A 20,498-nucleotide genomic window follows, 5' to 3' on the forward strand; every position below is an offset into this window, starting at 1 on the left:
ACCCACCATATTTCAACGGTGACATATTTGGAATTCCCTGCAATCTTAGATATGACACTTCCGTACCTTCCATCTCCTATGGCCTGACTTAAGGATCCAAATACATCTCAACAATATCCATCTCATCCCTCAGACACTTAAATGAGTCCACTATGTCTCTTATAAAATCAATTTCATTACTCCAACACACTAATCAAAGTTAAATTAAAAAAATGGGGGTGGATACTCTAGAGGATACCCACTGAACGTGACTCCACAATTGCTTGAGTAGATCGTAGTTATGGTGTGTAATTCTCCCTCCCTAAGTAGCCATTTTAAAAAAAAAAATTTATAAGAGAACATAGTTAGTTTAGGACATTAAAGGGATAGTTTTAAGCAACAAATTTTGTTTACCACACATACATAATCAATTTTCACAAATAGCAATCATAATTCCTCATATGCATATAAACACATCAACAATATCATAAACATCATAACATCATATCTAATAAAATCATTTCCAATACCAAAGTAATTGTATTCCTTAGAAAAGATTATGTCATATGCATATTTGTAAATATTTTCCTTTGTAAGGTCTTATACTGCATATATCAATTAGGAAACAATAGTGGTTCATTCCCTATTTTCTTTCAAGCTCTACATCATCAGTAATCTTCATTTGAATGTGAACCACTTGATATCCTTATAAAAATAGCTTTAAACTTTCTTCCTTTTTTAATTAATAATATAATATACCAAAATCATCAACATATGAGTTTAGCTTACTTATAGTCATCAAAGTATCATAAATATCCAAAGGAAACAAGAGGGAAAGGAAATAAAACAAACACAAGTTTTTAACATACTTTCCCTTAGGTGGAGGTGTTACTAGCTTAGCTAGCTAGTTTGAGGCATCTCTGAAATGTTGCTAGCTTAGCTAGCAGGTACAAAATTGCACTTTGAAAATTTTACAAAATCTAAGTTCCCAATGTCATTAATGTCTATCCAAGCATCCAAACTCACAATAATTACACCCATAATGATTCCTTATGCCATTTAACTAATTAATATACCCAAAAACATTCCCAATCAAACTTAATCTTGAAAATCCCTAAATTCCATAACCTAGGTTAGAAAGGTGAAAAGGAAAAAAAAACAACACAATAACCATCCAACCAAATCAATATTTTAATATCACAACACAATAAAGTATATGATAGAGATTTTTACACAAAAATCTTGAAATCCCTTTATACAAAAGTTAGAAAAAGAAAGTTTGAGGTTCTTAACAATCCTTTCTTCAACTATGGATACGGGATCAACTAGAACACACCAACTTGAAATCAATTAAGGAAGCTCTAGAAATGAAGGCACCTAGCTTCAAAATGGTGTAGATTTGGATCTCCCACTCAAAAGAAGAGACTTGAAGGAAGAAAGAAAAGATGAATGAAATTAAGAATAGAAAGCAATTTGGACATTCAAGAGGGTGGGGGTTTCATTATGTTTGCTATTTGCACCCGAAGTTTCCTCTAAACACCCCCTTCTGCATCTAAAACTTACATATAAGACCCAACACTTACAACTTGGTGAAAAGCTATCAATATTCAAAAACACTATGATGCATATCAAAACAATTTATTTATTAAATTTTTTATAAATATCATGAGTTTAGATTTAATTTTCTCTTGCAGTATTTATCATGAACTTAACATACATTATAAAAAACACAAATGTTATAGGTATGTACAATTTTAGATTGTATACACAATTTTTTTTTTTATAAATATCATGAATTTAAATTTAATTTTCTCTTGTAGTATTTATCATGAATTTAAATATTGTGATTTTTTCCTAAAAAAAATTAGTTCCAATTGTTTAATTATGAAATTTGAGGAACTTAGATCACACAATTGCACTACCTAAGGGACTTAGTTTCCAAAATTAAAATATGAGGAACTAAAATCTCATATTTGCTATACCTAAGGGAGCCAATTAACACAATTGATATATGAAAGACTAAAATCACACAATTGTGACACCTAAGGGACCCAATGTGCAATTAAAAGTATAAATATTAATTATTAAAATATATATTAGTGATTTTAATTATATATATATATATATATATATTCATGCTATATTTTTATAGCTGTTAAAATATATTAATTATTTAATAAATAATTAATTTAAATCATAATAATGATAAATTAAAAAAAAGTAACCTTGCACAATTTATTAATTTATTGCTCATATTGTTTATTAATTATTATCTATTATCTGAATAAAAATATAATTAATAAATTAGTATATATTTTATTCGAAATTATATATAAGCAAATTAATTTTTTTAAAATGAGTATGAGTTTCCTATGAGACTCTTTGACCCAAACTAAAATGGAATTGAGTTTTAACTGTTGTTACCTACCTCCAAACTCGGCCTACCCTAGGCAGAGAGAAGAAAATCAAAATCTACAACTGAAGTTCAAAAGGTTGAAATTTAATATTTATTTATAAAAGATGTCCCTTCATTCAAACAACACAACATGTAGAAACTACATGCACAATAACAACCCCAATCACAAAATAAAGAAACAACATAAATGAATCACAACTCGCCAACATCTTATGAAGATTAATCAAGAAAAAGAAATCTTGAACCCTAGATAATCAGTCCTAACCATATCTCACACATGAAATTAATTACTAATATTAATTATCATTAAATTAATTTTTTATTTATAAAAAATATTATTTAACCATTATGATTTAATTATAATTATTTGTTTTTATATAGGAATTGAATTGTGATCATATACATAATAATTAATTGTATTTTTTTTGGTATATTCCTACTATTTATATGTGAGAATTAAATCATCAAATGCAAATTTATTGATTGAAGTTCTTTTTAAGTATATATGAGAACTCTTTGTTTCACCTTTGTGAGCATTCATTTGTGTACTTCTTATTGGATTAGATGGTATTCATTGTTATAGATGATGGGAAACTATTGCCATTTACTTAGGTACACTATGGTAGTTGTGGACTAGGATTATACCAACTTACAATTTGATGTGTACCTCAAGTATAAGTCTTGAATGCTTGTGGTTAGGATTATGCTAACTCACACATAAGTCCTATTTTTTTTTCTTGTTCCTTAGGTACACATAATCCTATGTGCAATAAATGAATAATAGTTAGCATGCAAGTTTACATAACACTAACCTAATGTGCAACAAGTTGAGAAGAATCTCGCATTCCCTTTGCATTTTTCAACCAAAAGCTTTGCTATATTTCATCTTGGCTAGGACATAAGTAATTGGTACTTATCTTAGTGTTAAGCTACATCCTATTGTTTCTGAGTCCATCTAGACTCTAGAGCAAGATATTCATTTTCATCATATTTCTTGGTGGTTCAAAATCTCCCCTTCTTATAATTTGGCATGGATCATAATGTGTAGACTTAATGAATATCTTCATCCTATCATGCTAGTAGGGATAATCATCTACAAAAAGGTTGGAGACCTTGTAATTGAAGCTCATTTAGAAAGGAGCTCATTTTCAAGATTTCCAAGTATTCTTTCACTTGTCACTCTAGCTACACTAATTCAAGTATTTCAACAAGCCTTTTTAGGGTCACGAAACTTCAAAAGTTTGAACATAACCATGTAACCTTAGACAATTGTCTATTTAAGCTAGAGTACAATAAATGATATTTTAAATTCTTATAAATTATTTACAAGGTTTATAGAGAATGTTCTTCAAATGATTAAAAGTTAATGAACATAGTAAATACAAGTTCTTGAAACTCTCTAATTATCTTTATTACTTGTTAACTTTTAAAGCTATTATAAATGACATAAAAAAATAGTCCTTGTGAGAGTTTCTTCCATTTTTTGAAATAAACCTTTTGAGATGCATTAAATGTTTCTCATTCTAATGAGAATATTTAGATAAAACATAGATATTTTCTTCTCTTTTTGTACTTTGTTTGGGTAGCAATTAGAAGTTTTCATACTTGTCGTTATACTTATTGACTTTTTCTACAATGTTGTTATGTCAACTTTGTTTTAGTGTCCAACATGTTTTTCAAGATAGGAGATTTGCTAAAATCTTTCTTTTTGTCTCTTTTGAGTGAGACAATGACTTTTAGGCTTGGGATATTAATACACCTAAAACATGTGTTAGAAAAGTTTGCTATGTTGCATCAAGTGGCTTCTAAATCATACAAACAAATCATGTGCCATTTTTGCAATTTAGGACAAGTTTTTTTACCTTAATATAGTGAGGAAGTTTTGGGGGCTTTTTTTTAAAAAAATGGGGTTATAGTAGATCCTTACCTGCATAGGTTTTTTATTACTATAATGTTCTTGTACAGGAGCACTGTTTTGCTCTGATATATATATATATATATATATATATATATATATATATATAACTTTCCTTCCAAAAAGAAAATTGAACTAATGTCAAACCTATAACTTACATTCATCTACGCATGTGCTCTCCAAATCATCATCATCATCATCAATAACAACATCTTCATCATCATGTACATTAGATGAATAAATCAAATGATCTCTAACACAAAGATTATTAGTCTTTATCAAAATATAATAATTGCATGTTTTATCTATCATCATTAAAACTAAGGATTAGAACATATTATACCTCGCAATGTGACATTTAAAGCTTTTAATACTTGGCATTGAAATTTAATTCATGGAAGCACTAGTGTAAAAAATACAATGGCATTTTTGAAATTTAGGGAAACTTTTTTTACAGTGATTCTAATTTAAATTGATGTCAAACCTGCAACTCATATTCATTCCAACCATTTCCTCTCAAAATCATCATAGATAGATGGAAAGGAAAAATAATTGAAATATTGTGTACGTACAATAGAGATAAGTGGTAATAGAGCACAACCATTGTAGAGGGAATAATGAAGATGCAAAAGTATGAAAGGAAGTGAAAAAGGAATGGGTCTCATAATGGTGAAATATGACCCAATAATATAGAATGAAAGGTTATACTAGATCTAATGAATAAGAGTGGAAATAACATTTGAAGGTATAAAGTCCTCATGACAAATGTAATTTAAATTGCATTCTCATAAGCAACAAAGAGGTTCTTTAGGAAGTCATGCATCTAATCATGATGGTATGTGTTAGGGTTTTATTTCACATTTGATTCAATTTATAGGCCAAGTGTAATCCAATCATAATATTTTAACTGAACTATCGTCCAGGTCATCTCTCAAAGGAATAAAGGAGATATTTCATGTAATTATTTAACTAAGAACTAGGTTTCTATATTTTGTTTTGTGATTGTCATGAAATAAATTACATAAAATAAATTGCAAAAAAAATTAAATGACAATAAAATAATTAAGATAGAAATACTAGACTTAGATGGTGATGTAGATCTTGATAAATGAATGTCTAGGTTTCGACTTGAAATTCACTCAATCCACTATAACTTCGCAATTCTCTACTCATCTCTCTTGCTCATCCCTAATTCACTAATGTATTCTACCTCAGCTCCCGCATGGTCGCAGATTCTAAACTACTTGCTCGATACCTAATCCCTTGGACATATTGACACAAACAATCAATATTAATGGTTGAGAATTAGTAAGACTTAACCAAGATTATTCTATCCCATGAGATAATCCCAATTAAGTACTTGATTTATGTTTAGATTTCAACAAGACTCGCCAAAGCACAAATCAATTCTTGAATTCATCTATAAGATGATCAATCAAATAAAAGCATTAAGTATAGAAACAAATAAAAAAACTCAAGATGAAGTATTGAATTGATAGAATTAGAGCGAAACAAGGTTCATCCTTTCCTCACCTAAGTGGAAGGAATCACACTCATAAAAATAATACAATTAAACCTAGAGTGTCTAATGGAATAATGGAGGCATCTAGTAGGTGAGAGTCTAAAATATAATTCTAAGAACTGCTCGGAACTTCTATACCTTTAAAATGAATGCCTAGCCTCCTATTTATAGAGTTGTAGCTAAGTTTAATTAAGGAGATAATCACAAGAAATTACAAACAAATAATATCTCTAATTAATTTAAGTAATTATCTTCAACTGATTTATCCTTGAAAAATATTTTTCTCTTGATTTTCCTAGCTTTTATCTTCAATTTTCATAATTTCTCATTCTAGAATTTTCTACTAATTTTAGGTCTTTGGAACTCTGTCAGAATGGCCTATTTGTCCTGAAAAATTGTCAGAAATTCATTAGAAATAACTAAAATATAAAATTCTACCTAAGACAAAGTGAAAATTGAATTTAAAGTTAATTTGATTCAAAACAAAGCTGAAAGTTAATTAAAATGTCAAATAAACATCACAAAATGCATATCAAAATCTGATAAATTTGATGTTTATCAGTATGCAGATGATAGAGAGGCCATAGAGCAAACCATTTACCCTTTTTGACACTTTATAAGTGAATCCTATGAGATTCTCAATTACAATAACATGACATACCATATTTATCTTCTAAATTTGGTTTTCATGAAACTATGGATAGTATTAGTTGAGTCATTACTTTAGTTGAATTATGACTAATATCTTTCACCATATAGACTCAATGTTGAGGAGCTATGAATCATCCAATTGAACCTTATCTTTTTTTATATATGACAAATCAAATGCTCAAGGGGTTGTAGATCGTATTGATTGTCGACCACAATTCATAATCAACGAGTCAATCAATCCATCTTAAACTTGTGAAATTATTCCAGTTGTCTATATTAGAGGATTGACCTAAATTATTCACTTAGACCATATTTATTACAAAAATGCTTTTTTGTAGAGATTACAATTATCCTTTACTTGACACAATACGCTCAAGCTAGGTAAAACTACTATAGGCAACAAAACTTCCTCTATAAGTATTTAACGCTATTGCATATACAAGATTTGAACTTAAGACCATTAATTGAGTTAGAACAAACCTAAGTTAGTTGAATAAGACATTCAATTATTTTTCAATGGTTTCATTAAGTTCCATTAGACGCCATCAATGTGCTATTTCCATATTATTATTATTATTATATGACACTTCCCCACTCATTAGTTACAACAACAAAAAATGTGGAATGTATCTTTAGTCTTAGAGAATTCTATTAAAATAATGGAAGGATAGGCAGAGAGATGAGGCAATTAAGGCCCACACTAAGTCACGTGCATGAATGAAGTCATGAATCACCACTATATAAAGGTTATAAAGAGGGGAAAAAAACACTACTTAACCTGAAAATGGAGTCACCACCCAAGTGAGAGGGGATCTATAATGATAGGATTTCTCAAGTTTGTCTATAAAACTTGTAATAAAGAAAATTTTCTCATGATTGTTCAAAAAACTTATAATCTTATTTGATATAATAAATATTTGTTGATATTTTCATTGCGTAGCCAAGACGTGCTAAATCTCGTTAAAATTGTATTCTTCCACCATTTCTATTTGTAGTGTTGTCTGTTTGTATGTGCTCATATGCTTGGATCCCCATTGTGGGAAGAGATTTCTTTTCAATAAAAATTATTTAAATAGGTCCAAGGTGGATAGACTTTAAGGAAATAACACAATTTGAGACATATAATACTTACTCGACAATACTTAAACCCAAAATCGGTACACATAAAAAAAGACCTGAAATTTGTATCCAACCAATTCTATAGCAAGAACATATGTTGATATGCATACAACCATATATGACTATTTGTCTAATACACATGATAGATGCAACATCTACATGTATCTCCCTTTTATTTGAATTGGTTAGCTATAATGTGGAAAAAATATATTGATAGCTTCCACATTAAGATATTTGTTTTGGAAATTAATATTTTAAACCAAATTAGCTAGTTTATTCACATTATACAAAATAAGGGGCTTAATTGGAATTGTTTTACAAATCCATCCCACCGGCTCCTAACCCAATTTCTATAAAAAGGAAAAAAGAAATAGAAAAAAAAGTAATTTGCTTAATACAATCAATATCTCTCTCAATGAACATCTTATTTATGAGATTATTTCAAAACATTAAATAGTACATGGATCCCTACATATATAATGTTCATTTGTGGATCCACAACCTGCTAATTAAAAACCAAGTCTCCCTTTCCTATCATTCATAATCCCTCTATATAGAATTGCCCTATTAGGAGGCATGGCATCTTTCAATTTCTGTTCATGTTTTGATTTCATAACATCATCTATAAACAAAACCTTATCAATGACCTGCTGAGTCCTTGCTACATTTATACGATCACTTTTCTCCTCCATTGGAATTTCCATCACATCTTTTGCAAATTGCACCTTCTTTTTTGTTTGGTGTTTCATTGAGCCTTGTAACAAATGAAAATCACATGATTTAGATTAAATTTCTCCAAGCATTTAAAATATAACAAATCTATGCAAAGGGAATTGAATGAAATCATGATTCAGCCCAACAAAAAAAATTGAATTGGTCATACAGTTACAAGATAAATATATATGTACCTCGAATTTCAAACTCAAATTTCTTCACGAAGTTGTTGCACAAATGCTTATTGACTTGATAAAACAAAAGGACGATGCTTCCTGACATAGCAAATACAGTCATCAAGTATCCAAGTCTCATTGAACTCTCCATCTTTCTCTTTGTATTTGGATAACTTTTGGTTTGGTTCACGTTGTGCTCATGTGTTGGCCTTTATGTATCATTGTCCAAGACAAAGAACCTCGAATCAAGTACTCAACGAAGGAAAGAGATTAATAAAATTTAATTTTAAGAAGCAAGATAAGATGATTATTATTAAGGTAATTAAATTAGGAGTGAGAAATTGTTAACAATTTATGTACGGAAAAGATAGGTAGCGAAATATACGGCTTTCCCAAAGAAAAAGTGGCATTTTTTATACCTTTTTTAGCCATGATAATAAAAAAAGTCAATGACAACAATAATAAAAGACGTTAAATAGAGAAGCAGGATCTATTCCTATATTGTTTTGAGGTCCAGAGGATGACAATCAGACTTTGGAAGGATCTTTAAAGAGTCTGTGAATCCACAAATGTCTTTCACCCAAATAGATTCTTGAATAGATTTTTCAATAAGGTCACTTACTATTTTTTTTCTACGATGTAAAGATAAATGTTTTTTTATTCCCTACAAGTCTCCTCCTTCAAATGCAATCCTGATAAGGTTAGACACTAAATGTGAACACCTCTTCCAACAAGGATTCAAACCTTAGTTCACCATGTTATGGGAGACTAGTCTCTTCAACTAAACTCAACCCCGATACACTCCCTTTAATCTTTTTTTTTTGAAGAATTTAATAATTTATTTAATACTCATTAAAATTTATTATAAATTATAAATGTATGTATTGAATTTTCCATACACTTTTTACAATAGTATTTTTTCCTATTGCATTAATTATCTTTCTTTTTATTTTTTCACATTTTTTCTCTTTCTTAATTTATTATTCAAATTCAATTTCTTTAAATATATTAGATTTCTATATTTTTCCTACTATGTACATGAAAGTATTAACAACACTCTCTTTCATATATATATATATGCACATGGTTACATTAAATTTTTATACTTTTTTAAAATTAAATCAATATACAAACTAGATGTTTCCTGCATTATATATTCATTGTACAAAATAATTTTTTATCCATAGGAATCGAAGACAATTCAATGGATTTAAAATAACTCACATACTTTGCTCAACCAACTAAACCAGACACCCTTGACCCACTATGCAAACACTGCTAGAAATGTAAGGATCTACATTGGTCGAAATGGTATTTCTACGTTGGGCCAGGCACCGTCTTTGCTTCAGGTGTCGTTGTATCCCGACAACGATTACGACGGTGCACCCATACTCGTCGTTGTAATAAAAAATGGCAACGTCAGACCCACTTTAGGACAGTTGTCGTAAACATGAAAGCAACGACGGGTATTGATTAATATCCGTCGTTGTCTTAAGCTTTCAATGTCGCAGTTGACATAAACTTTGCCGTTGTATTCAACATATCAACATCGTTAATACGTAAATGCCGTCGTTGTAGGTTACTAATCAACGTCGTTCATGGGAAAACGTCGTCGTTGTAGTAATGACATCAACGTCAGTGATTAAGATAGGCTGTCCTTGTTTTCGTCATTTTCAACGACTGTGTGTACGTCCCACCATCATTGAGTTTGTTGGTGTCAATGTCGGGCGGCCAAAGAACGTCGTTGTACTACGTTCATCATACGGTAACGACGACTGTAATGGTGACCGTCGTTGTATTGGTCACCTCAGTGGATAACGACGGGTCTATGTTTGACCGTCGTTGAATTCTCGACCCTGCATAAGAAAATTTGGGTTAACCCGTTTAAGCGGAAAACATAATTAAAATTTAAATTTTGTAAGGGGTCAAGAGCAACCAACACTGTGTAATGAGATTCACTCCCCACAACCCATATAGCCCACTTTGTGGTAGATGGTTTGGCCAGGACATTGATATTTGAGCTCTTCCATCTGTTGATGGTGTTTGACCTGATGCCGGCAAGCTATAATCTGCAAGTTTTCAAAATCAACAACTAAAAATCTTTTGGATCTACCTGTACAAGATTTAAGTTGCTAGATAGACTTTGTTTCAAAAAATTAGTCCCACATACGATTTGCTGGAAATTCCAAGTAGTGATTTGTATAAGTCTAGTCAAGCATGAGGCAAGCACAATCCCCCAACTGACAGGGAATTCATGTATTAATTATAAATTTTCTCAAAAGAAAGAACTATGTATTCTTTTTGTTTAACAATGAAGAAAATAGACTAACAGTGGTGAGACTACCATAATATATATATATATATATATATATATATATATATATATATATATATATATATATATATATATATATTATTTATTAAAGATGACTATGCCTAAAGGCAAATTGTTTAAAATAAAAACACATTTGTTCTACTCAGTTTTTGGAAACCTTGTACTCAGGACGGGGCAAAGGCTGAGATAATGAATCAACTTAGCAGTAAAGGAGGATACCTTGGCCTATGTCCAAACTTGCATGACTTGGCGTTGACTCAGAAATTGAGGCATCAACTATGCCATTTAGTTTACTGCTTGTATCATCTTCACCAGCAAGTATGATTCCAGATGTCCTCAAGTATGGCAATTCAGGCTGAGCGGCTGCCTGCATGGCTGCTATCTCATCTATAAGAAATTAATGCATGCTTCCCTACATGAATTGAAATAATATTAAATAGCAAAACAAAGAATGTTTTCTGGGGCTAATCATTCATACCATAATCCTATATCAAGGAATCGTCTGAATATATTGTATTCAATGAGTCTACTATGTCGAAGGATAGAAAGATTTATAACATAAATCAAATAAAGTTGAGAGAGAGAGCGAGAGGTGTTGAGACAAATTCAAATATCAACAGAATACTGCTTGTTCTGCTGATGGTGCATCTATAGTTTAACTAGTTCTCATTACTTCTATAGTGTAAACAGTAAATGGAAACTGAGAGGATTCCCCTTTTGGGAATATTAAATTTTGTTTCCTTTTTCCTTGTTTTTACCACTCTTTCTTCCTGCCTAACAAGTTTCATAACAAGAAACACACACCTGCAAATTATTTAACATATGTTTCTCATAACTTTTGATGTAATAGACAAGCAAGTTATTATGGATTTATCTCTAAAAACCTGGACATCTTTTAGATTATCTTTTAAGAGAAGCTGAAAGGTGAAAGACAGTCCTTTAGAAAAATCATTAAGCACCACTTTGGGTGCAGGTAGCTCCAGGAGAGCAGGACCCTTGTGTAGGTCCTGAACAATTAAGGAGCATGAATTGGGGTTCAGGGGCAGGGGTGGAGAATGGCATGAAGGAACCCTGCAAAATATTTTTAAGCCAATTTAAGGCACAACAATACATAAGTTAGCTAGGCTGTCATTGGGCTCCTGCTAATTTCGAAGAAATGTCAAAAGACTAAAATTCATATTTCAAATACATTGCACTCGGTAATCCGAAAGACCTAGACAACCAAAACACAAAAAAGAATTACATCACGCTGCCATTGTTTTTAAATTGTTTTGGTTGCTTGTTCTTAAAACAGTCATACACAACTATTTTCCATCACATGAAAGTTCCTATAGGAGCAATTAGAAGTACAAAACACAATCAAGTTAATAATACAGTATCCAACGCATCCAGCGAAATTCTACTATTTACACAAAAAGAGGTTGCAGATTCAATCACGAGTAGTTCATTGATAGTAGGAAAATAGACTTTAACATATTTTCAGCAAAAGAAAATAGAGGGAAAGAAATAGCCCAATATCTCTTGCTTTGAAAGACAGTGAATTCAGAGACTGTAAAATGCAACTGAAGTAAATAGCAGAGCTTGAAGCAGCCAAACATACCAGTCCTCGAGAAAGTAAAGCAGAGATTAGGAAAAGCAATGCTCCCATTCGACTTTGGAAAAGGGGAAGATTTGCTTCAAGCCTTTGCAAAGCAGTTGTTTGTGATGTGCATGTTTCAACTCTAAGAAGTTTTTGCAGATCCAAGGCAGATTCAATGGAAAGACCTTGAAGTGATTTTGTAACAACCTGTTCATTGGACAAGACTTGATTCAGCAGATAAGGATATCATAGGAGAAACACAGTACAAGACAACAATAACAAGATAGAAATTCAATTCAATCTATTGCCAACAAGATGGTACCCAAATAACCAATATTATTATTTAGTACAATAACCAAGGTACCTCAACTTCTGAAATCCCTTCAAAACGCTGAATGTCATTTTCGGGAATGCTCAAAGTTGCAATCACAGCCCTTCTATTACTTCCACATGAAAATAAAATTTCGCCCATACTTCTTACGAGGGCTATGCCACCAAATCATGCAACTTATCATGAGCATAGCTATGAAAAACCATGAAAGAATACACCTACCAATATTAAAGATATGAGGAGAACATAGAAGGATATTGGAATTTGGATAGGAAATAAAATTTATAGACATGAATTTTATTGGACAAGAATTGATTACGCAGATAAGGATATCATACAAGAATCACAATAGAAGACAACAATAATAAGATAGGAAATTCAATTCAATCTATCACAAACAAGATGCTACATGAATAACTGATATGAGTATTCAGTACAATAACCAAGGTACCTCATCCTATGAAATCCCTTCAAAACGCTGAGCATAGGAGAATCTGAAATAAGCAAATTTAAATATATGCATGGACATATACTAATAAGCAAATGAACTCCACAAGTGAAATGCAGATCATATCAGATGTCAATGACTAGTTAATACTAAAAACAAAAGACCGTGAAGTTTCAGCACATGAGCATTATAGCAATTGTCATTGGTCACTGTATTAGTAGCATCACTAAAAATTTCAAAAGTGCACACTAAAAATAACAAAACCAAGTGTCAGAAATACAACAAAAGAGATTAGTCGCTAGCCCATCATTAGCCATTTTTACACGCAGTCTTCAAAAAATATCTTGCCCATTTCTTTCGAATTGTTGTGATGTTCTCCTTGTCCAATGGTGTGTCATCGCCAAACCACTACAAGTATAATTATTTAAAAGTTAGTACTGCAAATAACAAATTTCAGTTTCAATGATATCGAACACTCTTAGAAAGTCAAGTTTATGTATACCATGGACCAATCACTTTTGATGTCGCTGGTTATGATGTTCCACATCCAATGCATCACGTAATATCCACATTCATAACATCCGGTTTGAACGTGACTCTACAATGGAAACAATTTGAATCTCGTAAACATTACAAAATTAAATGATTATCAGTAGACAACAATAACGCATGGGACATATCACTAACCTTAACTTCAATCCACTTAGGTGCAGCTGCCTTACTTTCAGGAGACAAACTCGTCTTTAATTTCGTCATTACACTGGTTTAAAAAAAGCATATCAACGCGTATAGAAGAAAACATATTCAATGATGACCATTAAAGAAGGCATGGAAAAAGTAATATGTTAAGATTTAACCTATTAATTGCAGCTTTAATATGCATATCAGGTTTCCTACGCAACGAACACAACCAAACAACAACATGTTGCCTAGGACACAAAAGTAGGAGCTGCCAATGTGCCCTGCATCTGATGCACATTACATACGTATAGAGGCAAATATCGGTTAAAGTATTATTGTTAAACATGACTTACTGATGGAAGTAAGGTCCAACGTACACCTCTCGGTCAGATTCCTTCAGCCATCTTTCAAGATATCCTTTGCATTCACCACATGTCTCCTTTGAAACCACCAACAACTGTGGCTCAAGGAATGCATAGTTGGAACCTTGCTCCAAGGTTTCAGTCCACTCATGCATATACCTAATGTCATCATTTGAAAGTTTTGGAGTCGATCATCATATACAATGAATGACGAACAAATAAAATAAGGATTTCACTTACATCAATCATAATTGTTGTACAGATATGTTCAAACTTTTGTCTCCTGCTATTATTTCACTAACATCAGAATATGTTAGGAATATCAATGGAGGTGCATCTGCGATTCCAAATTTGCTCCCATCAAATTTGCATTCCACTGGCTTGTCGTAAATATCAAAGTTGTACTTTATCAGCCCACGCATTGGATCATCTGTGTCCACATTAGCCGGCTTATCTCCATGTGCATCCACTTTGTGCGGAATAATTTCTTCATCCTACATGGCAAATGAATGTGAGTCAGTGTTTGATGTGTAATGTACGAATGTCTTAATTCATGTATTTGAAAGCAAAGGTGTTACCTCATCGAATACAAGTTTAACAAGGTCTGTGGGCCAAGCTACAAATGTATGAAGGGCCTGCTTCACATACTTAATTTATGAGGTGGCATAGGGGATCTCAGCGTCAGGATCGATAACTATATCCACACTTACCCTTACAACATCATCTGCATAACCCACAGTGTGTATCACTGAATCCCCATCCATTATTTTCCCCATGGCCACCAATCCTAGTGTACCATCCTTACGCTGCACATACAGTCCCATCTTTTGTGTCACATCACCATCAGATTCCCGTGAAGGCTGGGCATTGCTTTGAGCATTACTTCCCTTAGTGCAAACACGCGCGGCTAATTGTTGTATGTTCGGCTGAATTATTAGTGACTCTGGGGATCCTTTATGTGACAACTCTACTTTAATAGCCTTTTTCAATGCCATAGTCATTCTTTCCAAGGTCCTTTTATTTTCCTCTTCTAGTTGAGTCCTCAATTCTTCCTTAATCTGACTCCTCAATTCTTCCCTGATTTGACCACTCATGTCTTCCCTAAGCCTTGCAACAACTTCATCTAATTGTTGTTGAGTGATGGATGTGGATGAGTTGCTACAAGTCCTTGATGCCCTTCCGTAGTACTGAGTAATAGTCACACCTGAGCCCGCTGCACGAACGCGACCCCCATGGTCAGGTCGCCCAATGGTAGTGTTCAATATGTCTTGCCGACCATGGGGTACAAATGAGCCCTGCGTCACCTACTCTTCTAAGGAGTCCTACGAAATAGAAGCCACAAATACACAAAAAATGTGCGGTCATTGTGATTACAACAAATTACTAAGCATATGAACAGTGCAACTTATTGGTCAACTTACAATTTTATCTGCTATTTCCTGTGCCGACTCAGATGTCATATTGCCAGAAGCCCTAGTCCGAGCAACCTTCCACTTAACATGTCTTTTAATTGGAGATGGGGGGTCGTCAACACTTGCTGGGTTTTCACTCAATAATGCTTCCTCTTCTACTCTTTTTCTCTTCTCGTCTAATAATTTCTTCTCAAGCAAATCATATCCCCCACGTGAAAGTAGGTGAGGGCAGTCATTGTGTTTTTGAATTGCTTGTGCTCATTTCCTAATACCCTGTAATGTGGCAAACATAATTTCAACATGACATTCACAGTTGATTAATAGTATCGGAAATGTTTTCATATTCTATCACTTTTATCTACTGGTACATTCACACATAAGTGAATTTGAAATTTGAATTTTAGAGATTAAAAGTTATTTGATGTGTGTTACAACGAAAATTAATCATTTCATACATTGAAGTAAAAGTATAATTTATTTCCAAAAAAATAATCTAAAATAGCACATAACAAATATATTTGGTACCATCCTAATTAGGGCCTTAGTCATACCCAAACCCAAATGTATTCCTACAAGTTTTGTTCCTTTGAATCCACTATAAAACTAAAAGTCCATCGAACTTAATCACACCTCGTTCTTCATAATTTTTTTGTCCGTCGTTCTTTTTTCATCAGGACCATGTCTTATCTACTTTTGATGGCAAGTCGTGATAATGGACAAAATTTCCCACAAGTGACAGTGAGCCAGGATTATTAGTGAGCCAAATATTAGAATATTTTTCAACCAACTGGGGGGACAGCCACTAACAGAATGGCTAACAACTAAGGGGCAGCCACTAACAGATAGTGATTCCAATACTACCCTCTACTAGCAGAATTCGAGTAAGGGTCTGATCCTATTTATAGAGAGTTGCTATCAGTGTGCTATAAGAGGTAACAATCCTTGTGGGCTCTTAATAATCCTTTCGGGCCTGTGATTAGCATCTGAGTCCAGGGTGCTATCAGTATGTTTACATGCTATTTATAGAGACTTCTAATTGCTATAAGAGGTAACTAACATTTAATGAACTAACAAACCAATTTCAATTAACAGAACTAAGTCTACTGTAAAAATTACAACGTTTTATATATATATATATATATATATATATATATATATAACCAGACACTTGAAACAGGGAGAGACAAAAAAATGGTTAGATGGGGTTACCCATTGAAACTCCACCCAGAAAAATCAGTTACTTCTTTCAGAGTAATTATCCACCTGTCTAAACACCCAGGCTCCACATGGTTGGCATGAGAATCAAAGGCTATATGAAATTTACACAAATGCAACCAAATTTTATTGGTTTTCGACATGCACACAACACAAATGAAGGCGATTTACAAAATCAACATTATCATTTATAAATAGAGACAAATGAAGGCGATTCACAACACATTGAATGTCCTATTTTATAACTTCCCAAATAAAGATTATCATTTATAAATAGAGACAATTTCTGAAGCATGTGGCTCCAAACATATACCTGGCACTTCTTTTAAGTTGTAACATTGTTATTTTTGTTATAAATGTCAGGCACATGGAGACATAGTGTAAAGTATTGTCGGGCCTATACTAATTGATACCAAGCTAAGTCTTAACCAAGTGTGGAACGTTTTCTATCCTTTATTATCTCCCATTGTTACTCCTGATAAACTTGAATTGCCTCCATTTCGTGAATTAAATGAATTATGTGATTCACTTGGGCATTTTGTAAAAGTAAAAGAAAATTGTGAAAAAATGGGATCAGCAATGCATGTGAGGTTAGTGTACAGCTTCCAAATGCCCTATTGGTTCGTGAAGGAAAGGGGCCAAATAAAAAAATTGCAAAAGGAGAAGTTGCTTTTCATTTGTTGAAGGATCTTGAGGTTTGTTGTTCAATGATTGTGTTCTGCTCCAGCCCAGTCTACCTTACCTGAAATGAATAAGATTTTTTGGGCATGAATTTTTATTTATTTTTTTATATGGAACTTGATTTGTAAAGTTGATTAGTTATTTTAATTTTTTTTCATATTACTGCTATCTTTATTTGTATATATTTTGATTACCATTTGGCTTATACTTGTGATGCTACAGCAGCGGGGAATTTTACATGGTAGTCTCATTTCCAAGGGAAAAAGAGACAATGCTGACCATATCTATGATTCATTTCATCTCAAAAGGGATTCTAGTATTTGTTCTTCTCTAAAATCTAGAACATTCCTCGCAGCCAGCATCACATAAAAGGCACACATTGGATGAAACTAACTTAACTGCAAGTAAGTTGCCTCCCAAAGACTCTTGCAGTGACATCTCTGGTTTTGATACACTAGAATAGTCTTCCTAGTGACAGTGTCCACTTCTGGGAAATTTTGTCCAGTGACAGTGTCCACTTCTGGTGCTTTAGTATGTCCTATATGACATACTTCTAATTGATACTTGATAATTCCATGGTTGTTTTTTCTCACTCTGTATGATTGCGCATATGTATTTATTGGTGGACCCATTTTGTTTGTGGCAGCCTAATTTCCTGATCGTACAAAAGGAGGCCCACATGAGTCATTGCTGACGATGGCCTGTATATATTTGGTTTAGATTTTGCATTTTGAAGGAGTGGACCTTTTCCTCCTCCTGGCTGGGTATGCCTTTGTCAATACTCTCTCTATTCATAATTAACTCACTCAGACCTAGCTATAACTGTTAGACCATCATTTCTTGGGTGATAATTGTTAGACATTGTACTTGGGATTGTAACTAGGAATGTAAATCCTATATTCTAACCTAAAACACAAAATTATACTATATAAATAACATAATATATACACATAAATAACTAACATAGATAAAGAAAATGACTTCTAAATTACAACATTAAACAAACTTATATTGAACATTCATAACCATAATAATATATTCTAATTAACAGAATACCACTTGTTTGGACCACAACACTTTCCATCATCAAGGACATAGCAAAGGGTTCATTACTTGTTGAGTTGGTTGCTAAATCTTAGCAATTAGTGTTTTAGTATCCGTTTTGAATCAGTCTTAATTCAGTTACTAATTGATTTAGTAACCGATTCCTTCATTGTAGTGATCCAATTTTTAATATTAAAAGGCAATTCTTTACTTGTAGTGGTAGGGGATTTTTTTTTGATGAATTGTAGTGGTAGGGGATAAAACTCTGTCAGTGCCTATTTTTTTCATTAAAAATACTCAAATCTGAAACATTGCATAAGGAAAATGAACCCAGTTAGACTAACAGATATTGGTTTATAATCTTCTTTGTCATAATATTTGTGGTGAACAGCTACACATACTACTTAATGTGCAATCAATCTTTATCTCCTTGCTCCTGTTTCGTCTATTTTTTAAAAATTGTTTACTGTATTGAATATAACATATTGTGGCTGCTCTAATATGCACCTGGGAATGGGATCATATTTCAGAATTCAGATGCATTAAACTCTTTAAGTTGCTACTATGAAACAATAATTTATGTATTATTTCTTTGTTAACACACACATGTTGCTAAAGTCATGAATCAATACAATAATATTTTTATTTTTTGCATCATCGGGTGAGGCAGTTGACAGATAAGGAGCAACTGGTACTGTGGTTGGAAAAGCAATATCCATCTGATGTTGGTGTCATAGCAGCCTTCTTTGTTAACCATGTGAAACTCGCTCCAGACGAAGCCTTATTCCTTGGAGCAAATGAACCTCATGCATATATCTGTGGTGAATGCATTGAATGTGTTACACCCTCTACCCCGACATATATATAAATAAATAAAATATATTGGTAAACAAAAATCAAATGGGTAAAAGGTTCACATTCATTTCAATTACCAAATAAAATCATTAAAAATATATTCGGCTCAAACTAAGGCCGTCAAATTTACAAAAATATTTTGTTAAATCAGTGAGGTGAAATAAAATAGACTAACATCATAAAATTAACATAAAAACTTATATCCCAATGTCACATCTTATCAGAGCGTTGTGTCCCGACGTCCTTCAGCATAATATTCCTTAAAGCAGTTCACCTAGTCATCTGCTCCCCCGAACACAAAGTTCAAGATCATCACAAGATCCAAACACAAACAGCAAATCGGGAGTGAGTTATCACATTCCTAACTAATAGAGAAACAAGACAACTAGATATACATGTCATATAAACCAAATAAAACTTACATGTAATTCACGTAATTCCACCACTTTGTCATTCAAAGTTCACTTTTCATCCATCAATCACACTTTTCAATCATCAATCACATTACACAAGAATCACACGCTCTGATCAAGACATAATAACACCTTAATTTCATAATAAACAATTAGCAAGCGCATGAGACAATTATGCTAAGACTCAAGCCTACATGCAATGTGGTACCATGTCAGTGAAAAACCACCCTGGGGCGCTTAGGAGTACATAACAAGACACACCACACAATGGGTTTGCCAGGTCACTCTCACTAAGTAAAATCATAGGGAGACCAGTCAGGGTCACGATGTTTTGCGAGAATGCTCCAACCATATGGGATCAGCATAGGCTTAAAGGAGCACTCAAACCCGATGACCCCCAAGGCCTACACTCCGAAGAGTCCGTCAGGGCCTCTCCCTCCTGATTCAGGTCCAACCCCTAAAATCATTTTAGCACACAGACACTGCTAGTGAATTATACAATACCCACGACCTCACACTCGTGTCTTAAACACGTACAACATATTGCGCTACAATTTAACACTGGTTCCTAAATAGGAACCTACACTTTCTCTTTAACACTGGTTCCTAAATAGGAAACCTAAACTTTCTCTTTAACACTGCGCATTTAC

The 20,498-nt window shown here is 32.8% G+C and overlaps 2 protein-coding genes across 2 annotated transcripts; both read right to left on the reverse strand.

Moving 5' to 3' along the window:
• Nucleotides 1-7,920: 7,920 nt before the first annotated feature.
• On the reverse strand, nt 7,921-8,816 carry LOC100305810 (uncharacterized). The gene is made up of 2 exons (NM_001250077.3): nt 8,511-8,816; nt 7,921-8,356 (listed from the first exon to the last, which is right to left on the reverse strand). The coding sequence occupies exons 1-2, from the start codon at nt 8,641-8,643 to the stop codon at nt 8,112-8,114; spliced, it is 378 nt and encodes a 125-aa protein (NP_001237006.2). The 5' UTR covers nt 8,644-8,816; the 3' UTR covers nt 7,921-8,111.
• A 1,434-nt stretch (nt 8,817-10,250) lies between these two features.
• LOC102665714 (uncharacterized) lies at nt 10,251-11,212 on the reverse strand. Its single transcript, XM_026127560.2, has 3 exons — nt 11,047-11,212; nt 10,433-10,561; nt 10,251-10,348 (listed from the first exon to the last, which is right to left on the reverse strand). Exons 1-3 carry the CDS (start codon nt 11,198-11,200, stop codon nt 10,251-10,253), a joined length of 381 nt encoding a protein of 126 aa, XP_025983345.2. The 5' UTR covers nt 11,201-11,212.
• Nucleotides 11,213-20,498: the final 9,286 nt, after the last annotated feature.

This window comes from Glycine max, chromosome 2 (genome assembly GCF_000004515.6).
Source record: "Glycine max cultivar Williams 82 chromosome 2, Glycine_max_v4.0, whole genome shotgun sequence".
Classification (NCBI taxonomy): Eukaryota; Viridiplantae; Streptophyta; class Magnoliopsida; order Fabales; family Fabaceae; genus Glycine; species Glycine max.